At 43.6% G+C, this 22,124-nt stretch overlaps 2 protein-coding genes across 2 annotated transcripts in view; one reads left to right on the top strand and one right to left on the bottom strand.

Annotated features, from left to right (window-relative positions):
* esr1 (estrogen receptor 1) overlaps window positions 1-5,979 on the top strand; it is a 207,532-nt gene extending 201,553 nt beyond the window's left edge. Inside the window, exon 9 of the mRNA XM_073051431.1 lies at window positions 125-5,979. Within this exon, the coding sequence (XP_072907532.1) occupies window positions 125-257 (133 nt within the window). The 3' untranslated portion in view covers window positions 258-5,979. The remainder of the gene's footprint in view (window positions 1-124) is intronic.
* A 691-nt stretch (window positions 5,980-6,670) lies between these two features.
* The window catches only part of LOC140730671 (nesprin-1-like), a 626,730-nt gene continuing 611,276 nt past the window's right edge, over window positions 6,671-22,124 (bottom strand). Inside the window, 5 exon segments of the mRNA XM_073051428.1 lie at window positions 6,671-7,762; window positions 15,469-15,527; window positions 17,569-17,661; window positions 19,208-19,420; window positions 21,628-21,756. Of these exon segments, the coding sequence (XP_072907529.1) occupies window positions 7,519-7,762; window positions 15,469-15,527; window positions 17,569-17,661; window positions 19,208-19,420; window positions 21,628-21,756 (738 nt within the window). The 3' untranslated portion in view covers window positions 6,671-7,518.

Here is a 22,124-nt window from a genome sequence, read left to right as displayed (position 1 = left end):
ATGTGGTGTACAAAAGTGGTGTTTAGACCCGCGATCATTTCAGCCAGATGAAGAGCGAAGCAGGTTCAGGGACTGTGTGGTTTATTGATTATGCAATCTAAACTGGCAGAATTAACACTTGGGTAACACCAGGTAAGATCCAGCTGGTTCCAGATTTATATATTAGATCACAACCTCTCCATACCCACTTTGCAACCTGGGAGCCAGAGTGCACCAAGTGCTTTAAAAACACATGGAATGATCTGCACGTACTGTAGCTGGGAGGTACTCATTCTTCAGTGAAGGATTCTTGTCTGTATTTCTCAATTTTAACTAAGAAGCTAAAGTCGCCCCCTGGTTGCCAGAGACCCAGAACTTGGAGCTCGAGAGTTAGTTATCCTTTCTCTGAATTAATGGCAGGAACTTTCCTGGGTGTCGTCTTATGACTCTAGAAATTTAAATTGCTCTTGACAGATTTACTGTGAATCCATTGGCTCAGGAGATTCAATATTTTCGCAACAACTGAAACATCGACGGAACCTTTCACAAGATCCTCCGTGCAATTGCAGATGAAGCAAAGATTCTAAAGAGGAGGTAAAAAAAAACCCATTAACATTTTGAATATTTAGAAATATTTCTCACCCCGGATTTTTCTCCTGAGTAGAGATGTTTTTAAACTGTTCAAAATAACAATGGGTTTTAATAGCGTGATGAAGGGGAACGTGGGAAGAGGGTCGGGAACCGAGAAGGTGATTTGCAAAATGACCCAGGGCAGGAATGAGGGCAGTTGTGAAGTGTTAAAGGTGATATGGAAGTATCGCCTGGAACAGCGGCGGATGCAGACAGAGAACTTACATCCAACAATTTTTGTTTAAATCCCAGACTGCCGGGGTAGGGCAAAATGGTAGTGTCTCTCCTTAGCATTGACAGAGAAATGTACAAGTTGACCTTTCGCTGGGGAATGGATAATTAACAGTATGAGGTCATTGTTAAGTGCAGGTGAGGTGTGCTGAGCTGGGGGATAACTTGTTCTCGACCTTTACACACAGCTGCTTTACCTAAGGACAGCTCTGTCCTTAGATTTAGATTTAGAAGGCAGTTGGTGCTGTCTCTTGTCTGTGCAGTACGCAACAACTTTATTTCCAAGCTGATGCAGCAAATGAAACAAATGCATTGAGAGAGATATTAAACGTCACATTTCGTACTACTTTAAAGAGACAGCAAACTGGGTCAAGATTTTTCCTTCAGGAGGTGGGGGAAGACCTTTGACAGCCAGGCTTCTGCTTATTGTTTATGGAAGACATCGGGTTAAATAGCTGAGTGCTACGTGATCATGTTACAATTGTGGTTACTATTTTAATCATTTGTTTTAGTTTAGAATACATTTTTCTATTTTTGCACAAAAGCATCAGGCAGCAGTTCATGTCTGTACTCTTAATCCGTCTGCAGATAATTTGGAAAGGAGAGTTTTAGAGAACATAAACTCTAAATTAGAGTCATAAAGCAGTACGACACAGAAACAGGCCCTTTGGTCCATCTAGTCTGTGCCAAATGATGATACTGTCCCGAATTGGACTATAGCCCTTCATCCCTCTCCCATCCATAGTCATCCAAATTACTTTCATGTAGCCGTCATCAATTCCAATTTAATCCTCTGGAAAATCTCCCGTATATCTGCGTTGTTCCTGAATTATACAACTGTCTCCCTGCTCCCCGTAATCTTGCATTAGTTTTAACATCCTTCCGTTGCTCAGTCCTCACATATGCAGCACTTGTTGCGCTAATCTCCAGTTGGCAGCCGCTCTTTAGAAAACATTAGAACGCCTGCCTTTTCCACCGATAGCAGGTCAGCCCTGACACTTTCAGACTCAATTTCCTGAGCAGAGGGTTAAAGGGGGCGTAGTTCTTGCAATCAGCCTGCCCGGGAGCAGCTGAATAATCCAGTACGAAATCAGCCCTTTGACCCAGTATTGACTGTCAAATGTGCATCCCGTGTGATCCCCCCATCCCCATCAACTTCCCTCTTCACTTCACACCTCACACTTGGGGCAATTTAGAGTGGCCTATTAACCCTATCGGAGAACAATGATAAAGTGAATGACTGGGTCAGGTGGGCAGCAATCAGAAAGAACACACCAGCATGCAGAAATTCCACTTCTCCAGCGAGCAAACGCGAGGAACAAAACCCTTCTCTTAACCATGAAACACGAGCTGCTGTTTCCCCTGCCCATACACCCCTTCTCCAGTGATAGAGTCATGTCCATTAACTCCGATCGCCCAGTCTCATTCTCACCAGAGTGGGCTTGGTGTCTTAGTCTTTTATACATCTAGGCTTAAACTGCCAGCTAGATTTATTTACAAATTTGGATTACACAGAGAATGGGAAAACCATTGTGAAAAATGAATACTGTAATCTATTATCACTAAATTTGAATGTTTCAATCTGTGAATTTGTTTACACTATCATCTAATTGGGTCAGTTTCTGGGAGCTGAACTTAAGAGTGGGGCATCTAGTGGTTCCCTAAACAGAATTGAGCTGGTGTGAAGCAAATGGGAAACTACCAAGGCCATTTCAGGAATTGAACACTGAAATATTTAAAAGAAAGCTACTTTGATAGTTGAATGTTAGGTCCTGATGATCAGTTAAGATTTATCCATTTTTACTACTTGTGGTCTCCACATTGCCCAAAGGTTTAGTTTTGACAATCATGATGTGAACTGTGTGGCAAGCAACAAAGCTAATGCAAGAGCAGAGACTTTTATTTATAACTGCGGTTGAAAGCTCTTGACCCCATTGTCTTACAATTCAGTACCACTAACAAGGATTCTTCAAAGAGTGCTGATTAAAATTCTTCTAAAAACTTTAATTCTGTCCTGAATTATCACCACCAATGAAGGAACACTTAAACCTATCTTATTGCTCCATCCAAATAGGTTAATTACATGTTCAGTTTGCCTGTTGTAAAATATAGTTAATTATATTAACACCAGAGGGCATATGTACAAATTTAAGGGAGAGAAGTTTAGGGGAGACATCAGGAGTAAGTTTTTTTTACACAGAGGGTTGTGAGTGCCTGGAATGACTTGCCAGGGATGGTGGTGGGGGCTAAAACATTAGGGGTATTTAAGAGCCTCTTGGACAGGCACATGGATGAAAGAAAAATGGAGGGTTATGGGGTAGTGTGGGTTTAGTACATTTTTTAAAGGATTATACGGGTCGGCACAACACGGAGGGCTGAAGGGCCTGTACTGTGCTGTAGTGTTCTATGGTTCTATAACAACTTGAGTACAAGGATAAGAGCCTCAGTCATATGGGATACTATTAATTTGAAAGAATGAATCCAGTGTCAGAATAATTGACCTACCCTGAAGATTATTGATAAATGTAAAAACCATGAAATATTTCTCACATACAAGATGTTCCAGTGCTAACCAACTACTGAACCTGTGGCAATGACATCTGAAGTGTTTGCAAAGGAACATGCCTGATTAAATATATATTAGTTACTGTTTTGAAACTGCACGTGGTAACTGATTGCTCCCCGTGATTCACCAGAGACTCACTGCTATACCACGCTGAAGCTTGCCTGGCAGTGATAGACCTATATTACTCTGCAGCTCATCTGTAGACAAGATGAATGTATTTTTGTGGGTTATCAGAGCTTATACACTTTGTGAATAGAGCATTTTATAGCATTCACAAGCTTTTCTGAGTGGCCTGCTTCATCAGACTTTGAAAATAGTTTGCATTTTTTCTGAACTTTTTGAAATCATTTAAAGAGGACAATACATTGGGTTAAATACTGTTTTAGTTTACGCAAGGATTGGAATTTACATAATCACTTTATATCTTTATTACATAATCTGAATCATAGTGCATTAGTAAGTATAATTTGAAGAGATAAGTAAATGGCATACATTTATCATTCTTTATGGCAGCTGCTCAAAATCTCCCTTGTTGAATTGTGTAAATGGTTTTAAAATATATTGGGTGCTGCAGCTTAAAGTGGCAATGAAATACAGACTGAAATTGGACTTGCCCAAAAATTCCAGGTTGGTCATGGAGTCTGTGTGTGTTCAGTCAACCTTTTCGTTACAGCAAGTAACTCCCCACATGGCTGGTTTTAAAACACTGCAGCACTCCAGTATGAACCTCAGGAAGCAGAGAAACACTCAGTGGGCATTTTGTCAGATACAGGAGCAGAACCTGGTGTGGTCTTCTGTTGCTGCAGCCTGTCCGTCTCAAGGTTTGACATGCTGTACATTCAGAAATGTTATTCTATATACCAGATTTGTGATGCGTGGTTATACGAGTCACCATCAGCTTGAACCAGTCCAGCCATTCTCCGCTGAACTCTCATTAACAAGGTGCCCATGGAACTGCTGGTCACTGATTTTTGTTTTGCACCATTCTCTGTAAACTCTAGCGACTGTTGTGTGTGAAAATCACAAGATCAGTATTTTCTGAGACTCAAACCACTCTGTCTGGCGCCAATGGTCATTCCATGGTCGAAGTCACTCAGATCACATTCCTTCCCCACTCTAAATGTTTGGTCTGAACAACAACTGAACCTCTTCTCTTGACCACGTCTTCATGCTTTTTGATTGGGCTGCTGCCACATGATTGGCTGTGTAGATATTTGCACTACAAGCAGGTGGCCACTGAGTGTGTTTGAACACTGAGGTTCCAGACATTTCATGTGCCATTAAATCCTTTTCTTGCAAATTTTAATGAAAAATGTCTAGCTTAAGAAAAACCTACAAAGTATACCATATCTTGCATTGATTAGCTAAATCGCCTGGATTCTATTCTAACTATGTAATGGAGAACAATTCTGATTAACAAATGAACTACAGCTCTTCAAGTTTGGTAGAGCTTTGACAATGGTTGCAATCCAAATGCCTTGTTGACAGTTATATTCCTGCAGTCTACTGGCAGAAGTGTGTAAAGTCCATGCCTTGTTTAGGAAGTCAGTGAAGTACTTTTGTTCATTATTTTTTAAAGCTTATATCACATTTTGATGTGCTTGTGATGCAATTGCACCCATATCCACATGTAAAGTGGTGAATGGAGAATAAGAATTGTTTAAGATGATTTACTCCACTGAAATCCCCGCACACTATATTGGGCAGTGTTTGGAATACCGCAAGTGCCCAAAATGTTTTAACCAAAGAAAAATGTGTATTTTTTAAAAATTGCAGTTTTGTGTGTATGGAAGAAAAATTAAAGAACGTGCAGACATAATAAAAACACAACTCGGTGCCGCAGATTCACAAACGATGGATCTTGCCTCCAAGCAGACAGCTCGCAGTGTATCTGTAAATTGGAATGTGCTAACTATCCCTGTAAGAAAATGAAGAACTCAATCACAATATTTGATTACATACTTGTGGTCTGTGGCCAAAGATATCGGGTTATTTCCCCCTCATTACTGACAATTCTGTACATCTGCAGCCTTGCTCACCAAACTCCACGTCACATGCCGGTGATAATAAACCTGATTCTGGTTCTGCAAGATCCTCTCCGGCCCCACTGCAACTGGAATCACTGTTGTCAATTGGGATGTGGGAAGTTTGACTGATGCTTGAGCCAAAAATGTTGCCCATGTCACTTTGGCTTTTCCCAGTATGGGTGGATGGGGGATGCCAATTGGGCATAATTAAGTTTCTGCAAAATGAAGTGGGGGATTGTCAGGAGGACCATATTAACTGTTCGACATACATATAGCTGTCATGGGTGTGGAGCTCTCATCTTCGCTTCACACCTATGATACATGCTACCTATATTGGTGAATTGCTTGAACTACCTATTGCCATACACTACCTAGAAGGTGGCCCTTCTCTAATCAGCAAAGGGTTTGCACTTTGTAGCACCAAGAAAGCATTTTGTAGCAGACTTTCCTTTTGAAATACATTGTCTCAGCTGATGCTGTCTGTAATTTTTTGTGTGATTGCATGTAGAATGATTTTATTTGCATATTGAATGAATGAAATAAAACAGTGACTTAACCCGTGGTTTTGCTGTGTTTTGCTTGGAATCCAGGCTTCACTCTTACAAGTGAGCATGCACTGCGCAAGCGAAAGGTTCTTTGGTGCCGTGTGGAGTGACTGCATTCCTAGAGTCAGCTCAAGGAGTGGCTCAAAGACAGGGTGGGGGTCAGAGCACAATGGTATATCATAGTTGTGTTAACAATCAGAAGACACAATCTGTGGAGGTGACAACATGAGAATTAAGTACACACAACTCTGGCCAATAACTAAGAGGTACAGAAGACAAAAGGAAGGACATTATAGTTAAGCCCTTATAAATCAGTGCTCAGTTACCTCGAAACTCTGGAAAAATTCAGGCAGGGGTGGGGGAGATTGAGTGAATGGTACGGGTGATTTGCAGAGAGGGGTTGAGATTGTTCTTAAAATGGAGAAGGCTGAGATTTAAATGCTCAAAATGTTCGTCCGTTTTTGTTGAGGAGGTACTGCGAAAGAGGGTTGCAACCCATTTGCCATTAAAACACAAAATTAATACCTGGCCACCAAAACTGAATGACAGGAGCCAAAAGGGTACGGACTGGGGGAAATAGTATCCCGGCCACGGCTGCGATAGTACGTGCTGCAGCTTGAGGAAGATTCACCCGTGATAAAGAAAACTAGCAGAACGGGCCAGGAGCACAGCAGTGACAACAAAAACACACGTGAAAGAAGTAGGTCTTTAATTAGCAACCCAATTTGCCACTGTACACCAAAAGAACCAGCTTTCTTTTTATTACTTCTTGGTAGGCAAGGCTGCCCTGGTATAGAAAAATGCACCGAGATTTACCATTATCTGAGCATGCCACTATCAGACAAGAACATAAAAAAAGTGGGACACTGAAAGCCCTCATGAATAAAGAGGTTAAATCCACTCCTGATCCATGCTGGGATTGCTTCACACGCGAGTCACACCAGCTGCACAGAGTAAGAGACGGGCATTCCTGGCAAGATTTATATTTATACGTTATGTTTACATTCGTGCCCCAGCAAAATCTAATATTCCGTCTGTGGGCGCTTTGGAAAGAAATTACAAGTAGCACACATGTAAATCACAGCATGGTTATACCACAAAGAATAATAGCTTTAGCAAACTGTACATAAATATTTTCTTCATTTTTAGTTTACATCCAATAATTATCAGAAGTAGTTTTATTTGTACCTCCACTCTGCTTAGTCCCTTATAGATTTTCATCACTTAAAGGGTTAATCTGAACAATTCTTTGTATAGCCATTCCTAAAGCAGTTTTCTTTTTAGAAAGAACATTGAAAAAGCTATTCAAATATTATGTTACACTTCTCACTGAATCTGGGGACAGGTAACTGGGTGTGTCCTTCTGTGCCCTACTCAATGCAAGTTGGCTGCAGCTGCCCCAAGAGGTTTCGGAGGCCCATGAACAGACCAGCTAATGGCCAAGTCAGAGCTGTGTGCATCTCCCCCTCTTCCTCGAGGCGGAGGGGGGTGGTGGGGATCCTCCTTGGCATGATACGGTTCTCTCACAGTCGCCTACGAATCATATCGGAGGAGGGCCATTGGTGTACCTCAGCATGGGGTGGAAGGAGCGGGCAAAGTTGTTGGACGTGGCACAGCTGTAGTCCTCTTCGTTCATTGGCACCAGGCAGGCCAGTGCAATCAGCAGCAGCAACAGAAGCTGAAGAGGCAAAGCCGCCCTGAGCACTCGCACCAAGAAGGACGAGCTCTTCTGGGCTCCCTGCCCCTCAGAACGGGAAGAACCTCCTAGGCTTCTTGTGCTGGACCTGGATTCAGAATACACAAAACAGGGCGGCGGGGTCAGAAGTTAGTTTGGAACACAGAGCTCTTTAAGACATTTCCAGCTGTCATTTATGTCACTGAAAATACTAACCTTCAAAGAAGGAACCTTACAGGTTTGGTGGATCTTCCCAGCTTTCAACCCACACCTCCACTGTCAGCCTCGGTGGCCATTCCACATGGCAATGTGGGGTTGTACGTTGCTGGTGGGGGGTCCCTAAAAAGCACTGCTTTCTACATTGCCAGATCCACCAAATGCTATAAAAGACTTCATTGTGTCAGCTCCCTGTAATATTCGTAGTGCTTCAGGAACCATTGGATACAGAAAGATCAAGGTGATTAAATGCACTTACGAGCTTTCTCATTGTCTTTGAACACTACTTCTCATAGGAAATGGATGAGAAAGGCCCCTGCGCTAACAGAAGTAGGTGATGTAGATAAAATGCTCTTTGTTTTACAATAGGTGGTGGCGAATTCAAAATTTGCAATACAAGGGGGTCAAATGGTAAACGATCCAAGAATATCCCCAGTCCCAGCCAGAACTGATAACCTAACCCACTGCTCTCTCTGTAATGCTCCCGAAAATTTCCAGTAAGATTTCTTCTTTGCCAACTGTAAACAGCTGCTGGAGTGGGGATCTTCAATGTGGTTTACACAAGGGGTGCTAGAGTGGTTATTGACTGAGTTTGTATCTTATAGAAGACAACCGTCTTTAAGGAAAGCACTTACCCAAGTCCAGATGTTCTTCTGAAGTTTATTTCCAAAGTCAGGGAAAGCTGAAGTTGAATTTTCCCCAGAGGATTACTTCCTTTTATCAGCCCCAGATCGCCTGCCTCCTCTCTTTAGCTCCCTTAGGAGGGCAGGCTGCCGTGTGACTGAAGGCCAGGGTGGTAAATGTCCCAGCCATCAATCAGCCCAATAATTTCAAGTGTAACTCTAACAGCAACACAAACTACAGCTACTAGGAGTAACTACGTGATGGCAGCAGAAATGGAGTAATCTGCTGTAAGTATTGGCTAATTCAGAACAAGCTCCCTGCTTGCCAACTAATGGCAGTGCATAGCTCCTACAGCCCCGACTAAAAGACTGAAGCTGTGTGACTTAACAGTTTGGATCTAATGTGAGCTGCCTTTCCCTTGCTTAAGAAACTGTCAAATGCTTCAGGCTGAAACACAACTTAAATCATTCAGTCAAATCCAAAGTGAAAACAAATTCTTCAGGCCAGTCCAATTGGGTGAAACAGATCAAGTCCTTCCCTCAACAAATGCACTTGTAAACCTAATCCAAAGTACCTCACATGCGACATGCACAAGAGTGAAATCTCTTGATTGTTTCTCTGTTAATTGCACAGTGTGAGCTACCAACATAAACCCAGGTCCAAACATGCACATAACATTAAGCTACGGGCTGTGACCTGAAACTCCCACACTTGCTGTGCCCAGCAACAGGAACTTGGACCTTAGGGCTCTTTGCCTTTCTGAATTACTACTTGGGACATGGAAAGGTCACAGTCTGTCTGTCCCCATGGCCCTTCCCTGAACCAGTTGGCTTTTGGTAGAAGAAATAAACGGGCAGACTATTATTTGAATGGGGAGAGAATTCTAAGTTCTGAGATGCAACGGGACTTGGGAGTCCTCGTGCAGGATACCCTTAAGGTTAACCTCCAGGTTGAGTCGGTGGTGAAGAAGGCGAATGCAATGTTGGCATTCATTTCTAGAGGAATAGAGTATAGGAGCAGGGATGTGATGTTGAGGCTCTATAAGGCACTGGCAAGACCTCACTTGGAATACTGTGTGCAGTTTTGGGCTCCTTATTTAAGAAAGGATGTGCTGACATTGGAGAGGGTTCAGAGAAGATTCACTAGAATGATTCTGGGAATGAGAGGGTTAACATATGAGGAACGTTTGACCGCTCTTGGACTGTACTCCTTGGAGTTTAGAAGAACGAGGGGGGACCTCATAGAAACATTTCGAATGTTGAAAGCCATGGACAGAGTGGATGTGGCAAAGTTGTTTCCCATGGTGGGGGAGTCTAGTACAAGAGGACATGACTTGAGAATTGCAGGGCGCCCATTCAGCACAGAGATACGAAAAGACATTTTTAGCCAGAGGGTGGTGAATCTGTGGAATTTGTTGCCATGGGTGGCAGTGGAGGCCAAGTCATTGGGTGTATTTAAGGCAGAGATTGATGGGTATCTGAGTAGTCAGGGCATCAAAGGTTATGGTGAGAAGGTGGGGGAGTGGGACTAAAGGGGAGATTGGATCAGCTCATGATGAAATGGCACAGCAGACTCGATGGGCTGAATGGCCAACTTCTGCTCCTTTGTCTTATGGTCTTATGGCTTTTCAGGGTCACATCCCCCCCCCCCCCCGAGGCAATTATCTGATTCATTAAAACTGTAAAAGGCGGAAGATGAATTCACAAGTCCTTTGATCCTGAATGAGTAGCACAATCACAAGATCACCAGCCCCCACACCATAAGCCACCAAAACAACGCACTAATATTGGCCTCCACCTCTACACAATATTTACTTTGGCTATGGAACACTACAGACAATAGAAAATACCTTAGGAACATTTTGGATAATGATAAATATCAAAAGCTTATAGAACCTTTGCATGTACCAGGTGTACTGATGCAGAATGAGCCTTCCACGGGATGTGGTCCAGAACACAGCACATAATTTCATGATTAGTAGCTTGGGATCTTTGACAGCATTGGTACATGATATTGATTAAATAGTTCAAGCTGGGTAAACACCTTTCATTCACAGCGTCCCTTCAAAGTTAACCATTTCAAACTGGATGGCTACCTCAGCCAGTGAAATAATAATGTGGCCCCTGCCTGTTCCCTATTACTTCAGGCCAAGTATCATTTGGGGGAAAAGTGAAAGCGACTGGGCTGTGCAAAAACAGTAACAGTGACTATTCCAACAGGACTATCACTTGCTGCTCCAGCCTGGTATAGACCACAAGACATGGGAGCAGAATAAGGCCCTTTGGCCCATCGTCCATTAGAAAGCAATAACCGATTACCAAATCAAATTTTTAAAAAAATCGGGAAGAATAAGACTTGTGCACCCCTTGGGATTCCTACTTGGCGATGGAGAGAGTAAGAGAGGTTGCCTTTGGTACAAGGTCCTATGGATCTTTGATAAGCATCTCCGGCAACAGCTGCATATCTGTTCTTTTTAAGTTTCAGAAGATCTCTGACAATCTCACCATCCTTCTCATTATTAAGGTAGACTGGACTGTATTCAGAAAGCGTCGTTCATGACCTCACACCAGAGACAGCACATCCCCAGCAGGTGATCACTTGCGTGGGGTCCAGCAGCTGCAAGGTGGTCAACGCAACAAGATCCCGAGGAAGGGCAGTAAGACCATAGGAAGATAACGCACTTTGCATTATGTTAAATGTGGGTCAGGATGCGAGGAGGAATGTGGCCCATTTGAAGAAGAGCATTTTCCCCAGTGTTCCGGATCACCTTTTGTGATGCTAAAAACATTGCAGAAATAGTGGACATCACACCAGAAACAGGTGGAAGCCTCATGCCTAGCTGCACCTTTAGTTTTAAACCCCTCCCCACCCCCCCCAAACCTAATTCACAGCTTGGAACAGATGCAACTGGTCAACACCAGGTCAGTGCCAGTCACTAATGAGCACTGGAAGGACCCAAAAAGGCCGAGACTGAAGCCTTGGTGAGGACTTGACAAGAGCTGCTGTAAATCAGCTCAGGGCACAAGGAACTAGGGAGGGGGAGGTGCCAGTTTGCCCAGTAGAGGAGCAGTCAGCTGTTGATACATTGTGCCATTCCATATTGCATCTGCAGAACAGATTCAGGAAGTTGAACAGGTTGGCCTAAGGCTTCCACACAGAAACCTTTTCTGCCACTAATCCGATCTCAGTTCCATTGGCCCAGCACTGATAAATTACCCGTGTCTGTTTTGATTTTACACTCTAAAAGGACTCTGTTTTGATTTTACACTCTAAAAGGACTCAACATGATGAAGTTGTCTTGGGCCAAAGCGTTGGCTGCTTATTTCCCTCCATGTGTTGCTCAAGATTTTCAGCACCTGTAGAATCTCTTCTGTTTGCTTAACACTGTGCTGCAGCTGTAACGAGTCATCTTCAAAAGGGCAGTAGACAGAACTGAGGCTGACTGAGACTGCCTCAGTGCTCCAGGATTTGGTTTACAGATGTGGCTTCCCTCCCAGTCATTCCTAAGGCCCACTTTAGCACTGAAAGTCATGGGACATTAAGCAGCATCACAGTGTTCCTTTACTGAAGTCCTACTGTACACTACCTCACACCTCTGAGAACGCCAATACTGGGAGTTAATGAAATGCAACAAACAGAACAGGAACAAGCACTACCTCATTTCTCACTAAGAGGCTGGTTTATTAAACAAGTTAACCAAATGATAGTGTTACTGAGAGCAGAGAACATCTCCGACATAATGGGGTTTGACCTGCGTCATCTTGAAGTGAAGCCCAGATTAATGACGCGTTTTAACTGAGAGCCAAGTGAAAGGGGGTGACTGAATGATGGGAATAAATTCAGCGTCACCTTCTCACAAAGCCAGTGACTCCGTCCCCGACACCTAAACCCGATACCGAAAGCAGACATGCAATATTTAATGCGACTTCTTCTCCAGCGGCACAAGATTACTGTGATATTTGACAAGATAGTGGAGAGTTGGCTTGGCTCAAATTTTGGTGCAGGCTGCTTTCTTGCCATCAGAGTATTAGCTAACTTCCAGTCTTCTAGTACTAGCGAAGATGCAAAAATCTCCATTAGGACCACAGCCATCCCCTTCTTTGTTTATGATACCATTCCCAGATCAATTGCATTCATCCCTGAGGATTTATCAGCCTTTGGGAATTCCCTGATATCTACACCTCACCCTTCGTAATGATGACCTGCTCCAGACAACTGACATATTGTTTCTGAACTTGCAATCTTCCATATCCTTCTTGCAGAATACAGGAGAAACATATTAATTTAGAGCCTCATACAAAATACTGGAGAAACTCAGCAGTCCAAGCAGTGCCTATGGGAAAAAGTAAACAGTCAGCATTTCGGGCCAAGACCTTTTATCAGGACTCTTCATTCATGAGTCTTAACCTGAAACGTCAACTATTGCCTGGACTGTTGAGTTCTTCCAGCATTTTGTGTGTGTCGCTTGGCTTTCCAGCATCTGCAGGTCTTCTACTCGTTTCGAACCTCACCCACACTGGTGGGCTCAACACATATATTGCCCCTTTGGACCCCAAGGGGACTCATTTTTCTCCCGCATACCCCCTTGCACTGTACTGCTGCTGCAAAACAAAAATCTTTTACAATACGTCAGTGGTAGTAAACCTGATTCTGAATCTGCTACTAATACATCTTCTGAATAGTCTCACCAACGGACAGAACTGTGGCTGAAGATCTGGTACCCAAATAGATGAACCTTAAAGTCCAGAGTCTTTAAATTCCTCCTATTTCTCAGTTACTTCATAGTATCTCTTCAGTCTCCTCTCCTCACCCAAGCATTGAGTTGCCAACCAGCCCCTATTTTGCTTTCTATTGTCTTCCCTCCCGCTGCTGGTCATTTGTCCATCCCCCTCTCAGGCACTCTTCCTGTCATTTTTAAATGTCTTTTCTGACCATTATTTGCACTCATCTGCTCTCTTTTCTAGTCTTTCCTTCAAACTATCTGTTAAGATAATCCTTCAACCCAAAACAAAACCAACCATTATTGTTACAAATTCTACACAGTTGGGAGAAAATCATATTTCACATGACCACACCACCATTTTGGGCACTTCATTTCAAATCCCAAATACATTGGAATCTATCACCATCTTTTACAGTGCCAGGAGATTGTTTTTCTTATACCAACATTTCGATTAGCTTGATATTTAAACATCAGGGGCTAAATTTGATTGCTTGAGCTATCAAAACCAAAAATCCAATTGGATATTTAAAACAAGCACGGTTTGATTGGTTGGTCAATAGACATGAAACCCAATTATACCAAACATTAGAAGGTCCAATAAAAAAGCTGGAAGCATCTTTTGAAAAAATCGACTCTTAATCTGTTGACTGACGTAGTCACATGTCAGCTCCTTAGTCCAGTTTAATCCACAGGGAATCCTCTACTCTTCCCTTTCCCTGCTGAAGTTTACAGCAGACTATACCACATTCCAGACGTGGGGCTGCTGGCTGGAGATCTGGCCCAATGAAAAGACATCTAAACTGCCTCAGCTGGTGAGAGGAATTTGTCCCCTCCCACCCAACACTGTACCTTTCTCTTTTCCAATGTTTGGACATACCATTCCTTCTCTAGAGAAGCTTGCATTACTGAAAATCAGAAACAATGCTCACTGCAGACTACATGCCGTTGTGGTTGGTTCATGTATTGTGAGATCAAACACAAAGCACTCTGATCAGAGAACAAATGCTGATAGCCCATAATGTTCAAGATCAAATAGTTAAAATACACAAGTATTCTGACCACAAGCTGTCAGGCCTAGTGCGCCTGATTTATTCCTCTATTCAGTGAAAACTGATTTATATCACTGCTTGTCAATGTAACAAATTAAATATTGTACACAGACAAGAAACATAACAATAAACTAGGCAGTAGCACACTGACCTTACTGTATTGCCATAGGTAGAATTAGCTTTAGAATGAAAGTCGCTCAGCAAGTTTCAAATGCTGTTAAGTTTCTAAAGCCAGCTGCTGGAGTTAAAGAATGCACTGAGTACCTGCTATTAGAAGCATATAGACTGGTACGAAGGTTAGTGAATTGCGAAGCTCCTTGGCTGCACTGGTGCTGTGCAGATAACCTCCAAGTACTGTTTGGGCTCAGGTACATTTAAGATTTCTTTGTATTTTGTGTTAGAAGGCAGTTTTATCAGGGGTGGGGGGTGGTTGTGGTGAGGGTCAGGGTTGGGCGGGGTGTGGAGGGTTGTAACGTGGAGGAATAAACATAAGGTTTGGACACACAGGGCAATGAGACATTCAGAGATGAGCAAGATGTTGGAAGCAAAATGAAGCTGCAAATCTGCCCTCTTGTGGCCAGGTTAGGATTAACAGCACTGCAGGCAGAATGGAGAGAAGCAAAGAGAGAAGGTAAAGCAGAGGCTTCCTGTTAATCAGCCATGAAAGCATTCCAGCAACTGAAGGAAGTGTCTGAAGAGTATTAATTACGGTGTTACTGCAAAACCCATTAACTTGATTTATTTAAAGTCTAGAATCAAAGATGATGATGGAAGCTTTTCAAAGACAGGCGGACCTGTAGCAGAATGCTCCATGTGAACAGCCATTCTCTCAACTTGACTGGATGGAATGGGAACTCCAAGCACACTTTACATTTGGAATTGGGGCATTGCACTGCCCAATACTCTAGGGCAATATAAACTGCATGATTCATTTTTATACTTTGAAAATGTGTTAAATGTACAATTCTAAGCCAATGCAGGGGAAATACACAGGATGGCTATACGTGCTGTTTGATTATGAGAGCTGTAAAAAATAACACAACTTCGAGCCAGAACCTGAAGGAGTTTTATACTGTTTAACTTCAGGTTCTGCACACGCTACAGCCTTCCTTCCAGTGGTCAGCATCTGGATGCTTTCATGAAGTTTCCATCATCCTCTCTGAACTCCAGAGGTAAACTGTAGAAACCAGGAGAAGAAGGTACCTGATGTGTGGGCTGCTGACAGAAGCTCCGGGCTGGGAGAGGCTACATTTGCCCCGTGGCTGTTTGGAATGAACGGAGGGGTAAAGAAAGAGAATGTTCAGTCCAGGCAAATTAAGACAAAGCTATTGATGACAGAACACAAAAAAAGTGCAGCAAAAAATCAGATGAGGCGATCAATATTCATGACAACAAGGAAACTGGCCCTTCCAGTGGACTTCAGTGTGTTGTTTGTGTGCCTGTTGGTTATTGGCAGGATTTATCTGTGCGTATGTTGTATTCTGGGCTTGTTCAGTTCAAATTGAGCTGGGTGCCCGTTTCCTGAACCCACAATGAAATCCCTAAGCCACTCCGGTCACCAGGACTATTCTGGTCTTCAACCTCCAACTGTTTCCTCATTATACCACCTTCCACTCAACCATCCGTATCTGGAGCAGACTATTGCAGATGGGAGCAAAGCTGACAAGTTCCACTCTGTCCCAAAGTTCTACCACTTAACCTTAGACAGCCCTATACCAGGACCTCGACCACCTTAAGGAGTTGCCTTTATTCAAACTCACCCCATTCATTCACAATTTTAAACTCTTAATCTCCTCTTGTCCACTGCAACTTAATATTAGGAAGGAACTTTCCTTACTGATCCTACACAACGTCACTGGCTGGAGCAAACAGAAGATAAAGGAAGATATACTTTATCCATTCATTAATGGATACCTGAAAAACATTTCCTTATGATAACATCAGTAGTAAAATGTTTTAAAATGAATGGGAGAATTTGTGTGAAGCCAGATTTCGTAGGTCAGCTCATTCAGAACTCGGGGAGTGCCTGTGTTTGTTTGAGCCTAGGGTGAAGGCACATTTTATGGCATTGAATGGTGTGATATGAAAGCATGTGGTTCCTTACGGTGGTAAGAGAACCAAAGGTCAAGGGTGCTGGTTACACCTCTGCCACTTGTCCTTCCATTCTAACTGAGATTAATAAACAGAACCCATCAGCAATGGAACCTGTATGGTCGATCAATAGACTATTCACTGACTCACAAGACCCAGTTATCATTGGTAACTTTGTTAAACTTGCTGATTTGATGTTGCATTGTAATATTAATTGACTTATAGTACACCCAGTGGCCACTTTATTAGGTATCTCCCATACCTAATGAATCAACCACTGGGTGTATGTTTGTGATCTTCTGCTGCTGTAGCCCATCCACTTCAAGGTTCGACGTAGTGCATTCAGAGATGCTCTTCTGCACACCACCGTTGTAACACTTAGTTACTTCAGTTACTTTTGCCTTCCTGTCAGCTTGAACCAGTCTGGCCATTCTCCTCTGACCTCCCTCATCAACCAAACATCATTCTATGTAAACTCTGGAGGCTGCTGTGCGTGAAAATCCCAGGAGATCAGCAGTCCTGAGATACTCAAACCTCCCCATCTGACACCAACAATCATTCCATGGTCGCAGTCACTTTTATCCCCATTCTAATGTCTGGTCTGAACCTCTTGGCCACGTCCTCATGTGTTTAGGCTTTGAGTTGCTGCCACGTGATTGGCTTAACGAGGTGTGCAAGTGTACCTAATAAACTGGCCACTGAATGTACCATTGTGCATGTGGTTTCAAATGATGGTTAAATATTTGTTGCGATGTTATGAGGGAGATGTGTGATTGGTGGCATACTGTGTTGCAGAGCTGAACTGTAACAGAGAGCCAGTTTTCCTTCACAAAAGCTACCACTGGTGAATGAAGAAAAATCAATTCAAAGAACCAGGGTTGATAAACAGACAGAAATTTTGGAGCAAACAATAAACAAACCGCCCAGAACTCAGAGAGAGAAAAAAAAATCAATTTAAAAGTACAAACGGTCAAAAACAAGAACGTTTAACTAAAGTAAAAATTTACAGTTTTTCTCGATTCCATGCAGGGGAGAGAGGGGAGGGAGGAATAAGCAAGGAAGTGCATGAGGGGGTGGGGGGAGGGTGCTGGGCTGTACTTCCTCTTCTGGGGGAGAGGTGGCGCTCTTTGTATGATAGCATGGCACCAGCTGTTAGGTGCTTGTTCCTGCCCCCTACCATGTTGGCTATAGAGAGTGGTGGAGGTGAATTACCGGTCTGGATCGAACGGGGAAGGCTGCACCGGACACTGGGCTGACGGAGCCGGAGGTGTCCAAATCATCCGCTGAAGACCACGACACCAGGTCCTGAAAGGAAGAAGGAGTTCCTTAAGCCGGCTCACCGCAAGAGCGCCAACAACAACAACAGCAGAGAGAGGGCAAGACTCACACGCAAAGGCCCTGCACCTGTGTTCCCACCGGGCTGTAGGGAACGAGTGAGCCACAGGCAAAGACGGACACTGAAAACCCCAGCGCATGTACACCAGTAAACCGAGCCGCTAAGTTTTGTACACGTCAATTAGCATTTGCAATTACTTGTCCCAATTTATTAAAACTTAGTCTGTGCAGGAAGTTCATTTAACTGCTCGCCGAGCTACCTACCCCTGTGGTCAAGGCTTACTACAATTTCCTCAGTAAAGTACAACTCCCTACTGGAGGAGCACATTCTATGGGTTTGGTATTTCCGCCATAAATGCAAAGGTTTTGAGCACACGTGCATCCCGCTACCCCCCCACCGGCTTGCTGACAAGGAGGGGAAACCTGGCTCTGATTCGATGAAACTCTACCTCAAAGTTCTTTTTAAATTTTAATCAAGTGGATGTGTTTCTAGGCCAATATCCTCAGGCCCTGGAGGCGGGATGGAGGGGTTCCTGTGCTGTGGGGAGGAACACAAAGGCATAGTGTAGGCGACACTATGATGTGAGGTGCCCCAGGGCTTCCAACGAGCCTGCGGTGGATTACTCCAAGTACGTGAAGTGACCACGTGCAGCAACTCGAGCTGACTGCAGTGAGAGTAACTTCAAGCTGGTGAGGTTGTAATTGGGATACAGAATGCACTGGCCGTGGAGCTGCAGAGTCCGACTCACACCACAACACACAACCGATCCTGACGTACAGACAGTTACAGTGGACATCAAAACTTGCTAAAATTACACAAACAATTATAGTGTAAACAGATACAGAATTAACAAAGACCGAGACCATGAATGAAACCCAACACATTCAAATTACAACATGCATGAACTTACAGCACAGACAATTCTAACCCCAACGAACAGGGCTACACACAATTTTAATGCGACTGAAGCTATCTAACATCTCACACTTTTAATGCAAATGGACAACAGCAGCACACAATTTTAACATGAGTGAACACCAAGGCCACACAATTATTTGATATGGTTAATGCATCACCTCACAATAACAGCATGAATGTACACTGACCGATGCACACGAGTATTATGACAGCGCCAATGGATCCCAGCTGGCACAAAGCACGACTATGACAAGACTAGATCCAGACCAACACAACACAAAATGATATCTAGCATGCACATGCTCCTGTGAATGAAGATTAACACAACGTATGTGAATAGACTCAACTTCAATGTGAATGAGGACAATACACCCCATTATCTTCACAGTGGCAGTGTCTGGAATAAGATATTAGTCCTTGTCCACTAACAAAGTGGGGACATTTTCAGAAACGTGTCACTTAACAACATAGCAAATATTACTATAACTCAAAGTAGTCAACCCAGCTGGACATTTTCACGAAGATAGTACTGCCTTCATTGGAAATGAACTAGGACTGTAGATTTAATACATTTGTGAACTGAATCTAATGACCTACCACTTGGCTTCCACAGATCTCCAAGAGTCTCTCCAGTTCCTTCAGGTCTTGGGTGACCTCTTTTAGGAGCAGCTTGAGGCGGTTGCCGATGACGTGAACCTTCTCCTTTGCTTCGAGACAGTCGCTGCCTTCGGCATTAACCAGCAACTGGCTGGACATGTCCTGGAGGGACGCCACTTTCAGCTGGGACTCCAGCAGCTCCCGTCTGATTTGCTAAATCAAAGCCCAAGAGAACAGCTTTTAAGTAGGATGAAAGACCCATCTACCTCATGTGGTCTGCACGATGACCGCAGCTTTTGCCCTCATTGCCAATTTACCATTAACAAGTGTCTGGAATCAGATGGAAGATCTGACAAAACGTAGTAGATACAGCCCAGTCCAGCCCTCCCCACCAATGAGCACAGCTACACACAGCAGGAGAGCAGCATCCATCATCAGGGACCCCCACTAGCCAGGACATGCTCTCTTCTCACTGCTGTCATCAGGAAGAAGGTACTCACACCTACAAGTTCAGGAATGGTTATTACCCCTCAACCATCCAGCTCCTGAATCAGAGGGGATAACTTCACTTGCCCTACCACCAAACTGTTCCCACAGCCTATGCATTTCACTTTCAAGGACTCTTCATCTCATGTTCTTGACATTTATTATTTCCTCTTCCCCCCCCCCCCTTTTTGTTTGTATTTGCACAGTTTACTGTCTTTTATACACTGGTTTCCACCCTGTTCCACCCATCTACACCTCGGACTTCGACTACTGCACAGAGTCTTGCCATCTTCAGAAGTTTTCTGATGACTCTGCCATAGTTGGATGCATCAGCAAGGGAGATGAGGCTGAGTACAGGGCGACGGTGGGAAACTTTGTCACATGGTGCAAGCAGAATCATCTGCAGCTTAATGTGAAAAAGACTAAGGAGCTGGTGGTGGACCTGAGGACGGCTAAGGCACCGGTGACCCCTGTTTCCATCCAAGGGGTCAGTGTGGACATGGTGAAGGATTACAAATACCTGGGAATACGAATGGACAATAAACTGGACTGGTCAAAGAACACTGAGGCTGTCTACAAGAAGGGTCAGAGCCGTCTCTATTTCCTGAGGAGACTGAAGTCCTTTAACATCTGCCGGACGACGCTGAGGATGTTCTATGAGGCTGTGGTGGCCAGTGCTATCATGTTTGCTGTTGTGTGCTGGGGCAGCAGGCTGAGGGTAGCAGACACCAACAGTATCAACAAACTCATTCGTAAGGCCAGTGATGTTGTGGGGGTGGAACTGGACTCTCTGACGGTGGTGTCTGAAAAGAGGATGCTGTCCAAGTTGCATGCCATCTTGGACAATGTCTCCCATCCACTCCATAATGTACTGGTTAGGCACAGGAGTACATTCAGCCAGAGACTCATTCCACCGAGATGTAACACTGAGCGTCATAGGAAGTCATTCCTACTTGTGGCCATCAAACTTTACAACTCCTCCCTCGGAGTGTCAGACACCCTGAGCCAATAGGCTGGTCCTGGACTTATTTCCACTTGACATGATTAACTTATTTATATTTAGTTATTTATGGTTTTATTTTGCTATATTTCTTCACTATTCTTGGTTGGTGCAGATGTAACAAAACCCAATTTCCCTCCGGATCAATAAAGTATGTCTGTCTGTCTGTCGGTACAGTCATTGAATGAATCTATTCTGGTTATTGGATTTATTGAGTATGCCTGCAAGAAAATGTCAGGGGTCATATATGGTGACATATGTACTTTAATAAATTTGCTTTGAACTTTATTAGCCCTTATAGGCAGTAATCAAAAGGGATTCATTCTTATTAATGTGTATTCATTGCTTACTATTAATAAAAGAATAAGAGACAGATTGAAGAAAAGGAAGCATTTTAGAAAACCTGTTCAAAAATTATTAATATTTTAAAAATACAATAAAAATATTATTTTAAAGTAGTAACCGTTTACTGATGTGTACACCAGGTTTGTGATGATTTTACAACATTTGATCGTATTTCACATGTTCCCTCAGCTGTCCAGCTGGCACCAAGCCGGTGTGCGATGCTTCCTGTGCAAATGTCATACTGCTCTCGGGTTGTAAATAAAAAATCATTTACTGCTTGCTTTGGTTGTAAAGGTGATCAGTAAGTATCTTTGCATTATGGATGGGGTTTACAGAATCGAAGGGCTTCACTGCATGCTGCGAGCCAACTATTTTTTTGTGCATGCCCCCTTGGGCACGCGAACTACAGAATTCAGTGTGGACCTGAAGAAAGATTTCTGAAATTCTAAGTGCAAGCAGAACTTGGTGTATTTGTCCAGACACTGTTCCCAGTCCCTCCTACCAGCATCATTACCTAATCTCAGTAACTCAGTGAGAAGAGTTGAACTGGCTCACTAAGGACAGAACAAAATCCAGTCTGGGTCCTCACCATGAGGGTCTTGTGATGGTCCTGCAGGGTGTCCTCATCCTCATTAGGGTCAATGGGGAGAATCTCGTTCCGCCTTCTGTCTATATTCTCCAGCCAGAGCAGCAGGCCGTGGCTCATTTCATGGAAGTCCTGCGGGTGTAAACGTGTAAAACCTGAAGTCAGATACCTAGTGGTAGACCTGCCAGTTCCAAGCACCAGGGAGCTACCCGCCATCAACTCGTCAACTGTGGCAGCACTGAGCTGAGTGGCACAAGGGCTGAGACCCACAATTTCATCCTGACCAGCAGCTGATGCCAACATCTTTCATACGAGATGCTCAACAGAAGTTCTCATTGGGCCCTGAGCGGTATTGCGGATTCCAAGGCTCTACTTAAAGAGCGAAGCAGTCGTTCCAGGGATCAGGGCAGGTTAATAAGCTGACGGAAAACAGCTTTGTAGTCAGTCATTATGAAACAATTTGCACAACGGCAGAAGAGAAAAGTGGAATGTTAACTGGA

The sequence above is a fragment of the Hemitrygon akajei genome, chromosome 7 (assembly GCF_048418815.1).
Source record: "Hemitrygon akajei chromosome 7, sHemAka1.3, whole genome shotgun sequence".
NCBI lineage: Eukaryota > Metazoa > Chordata > Chondrichthyes > Myliobatiformes > Dasyatidae > Hemitrygon > Hemitrygon akajei.
Note: the sequence above shows the minus strand (reverse complement) of the source record. Positions and strands in the feature narration are given on the sequence as shown.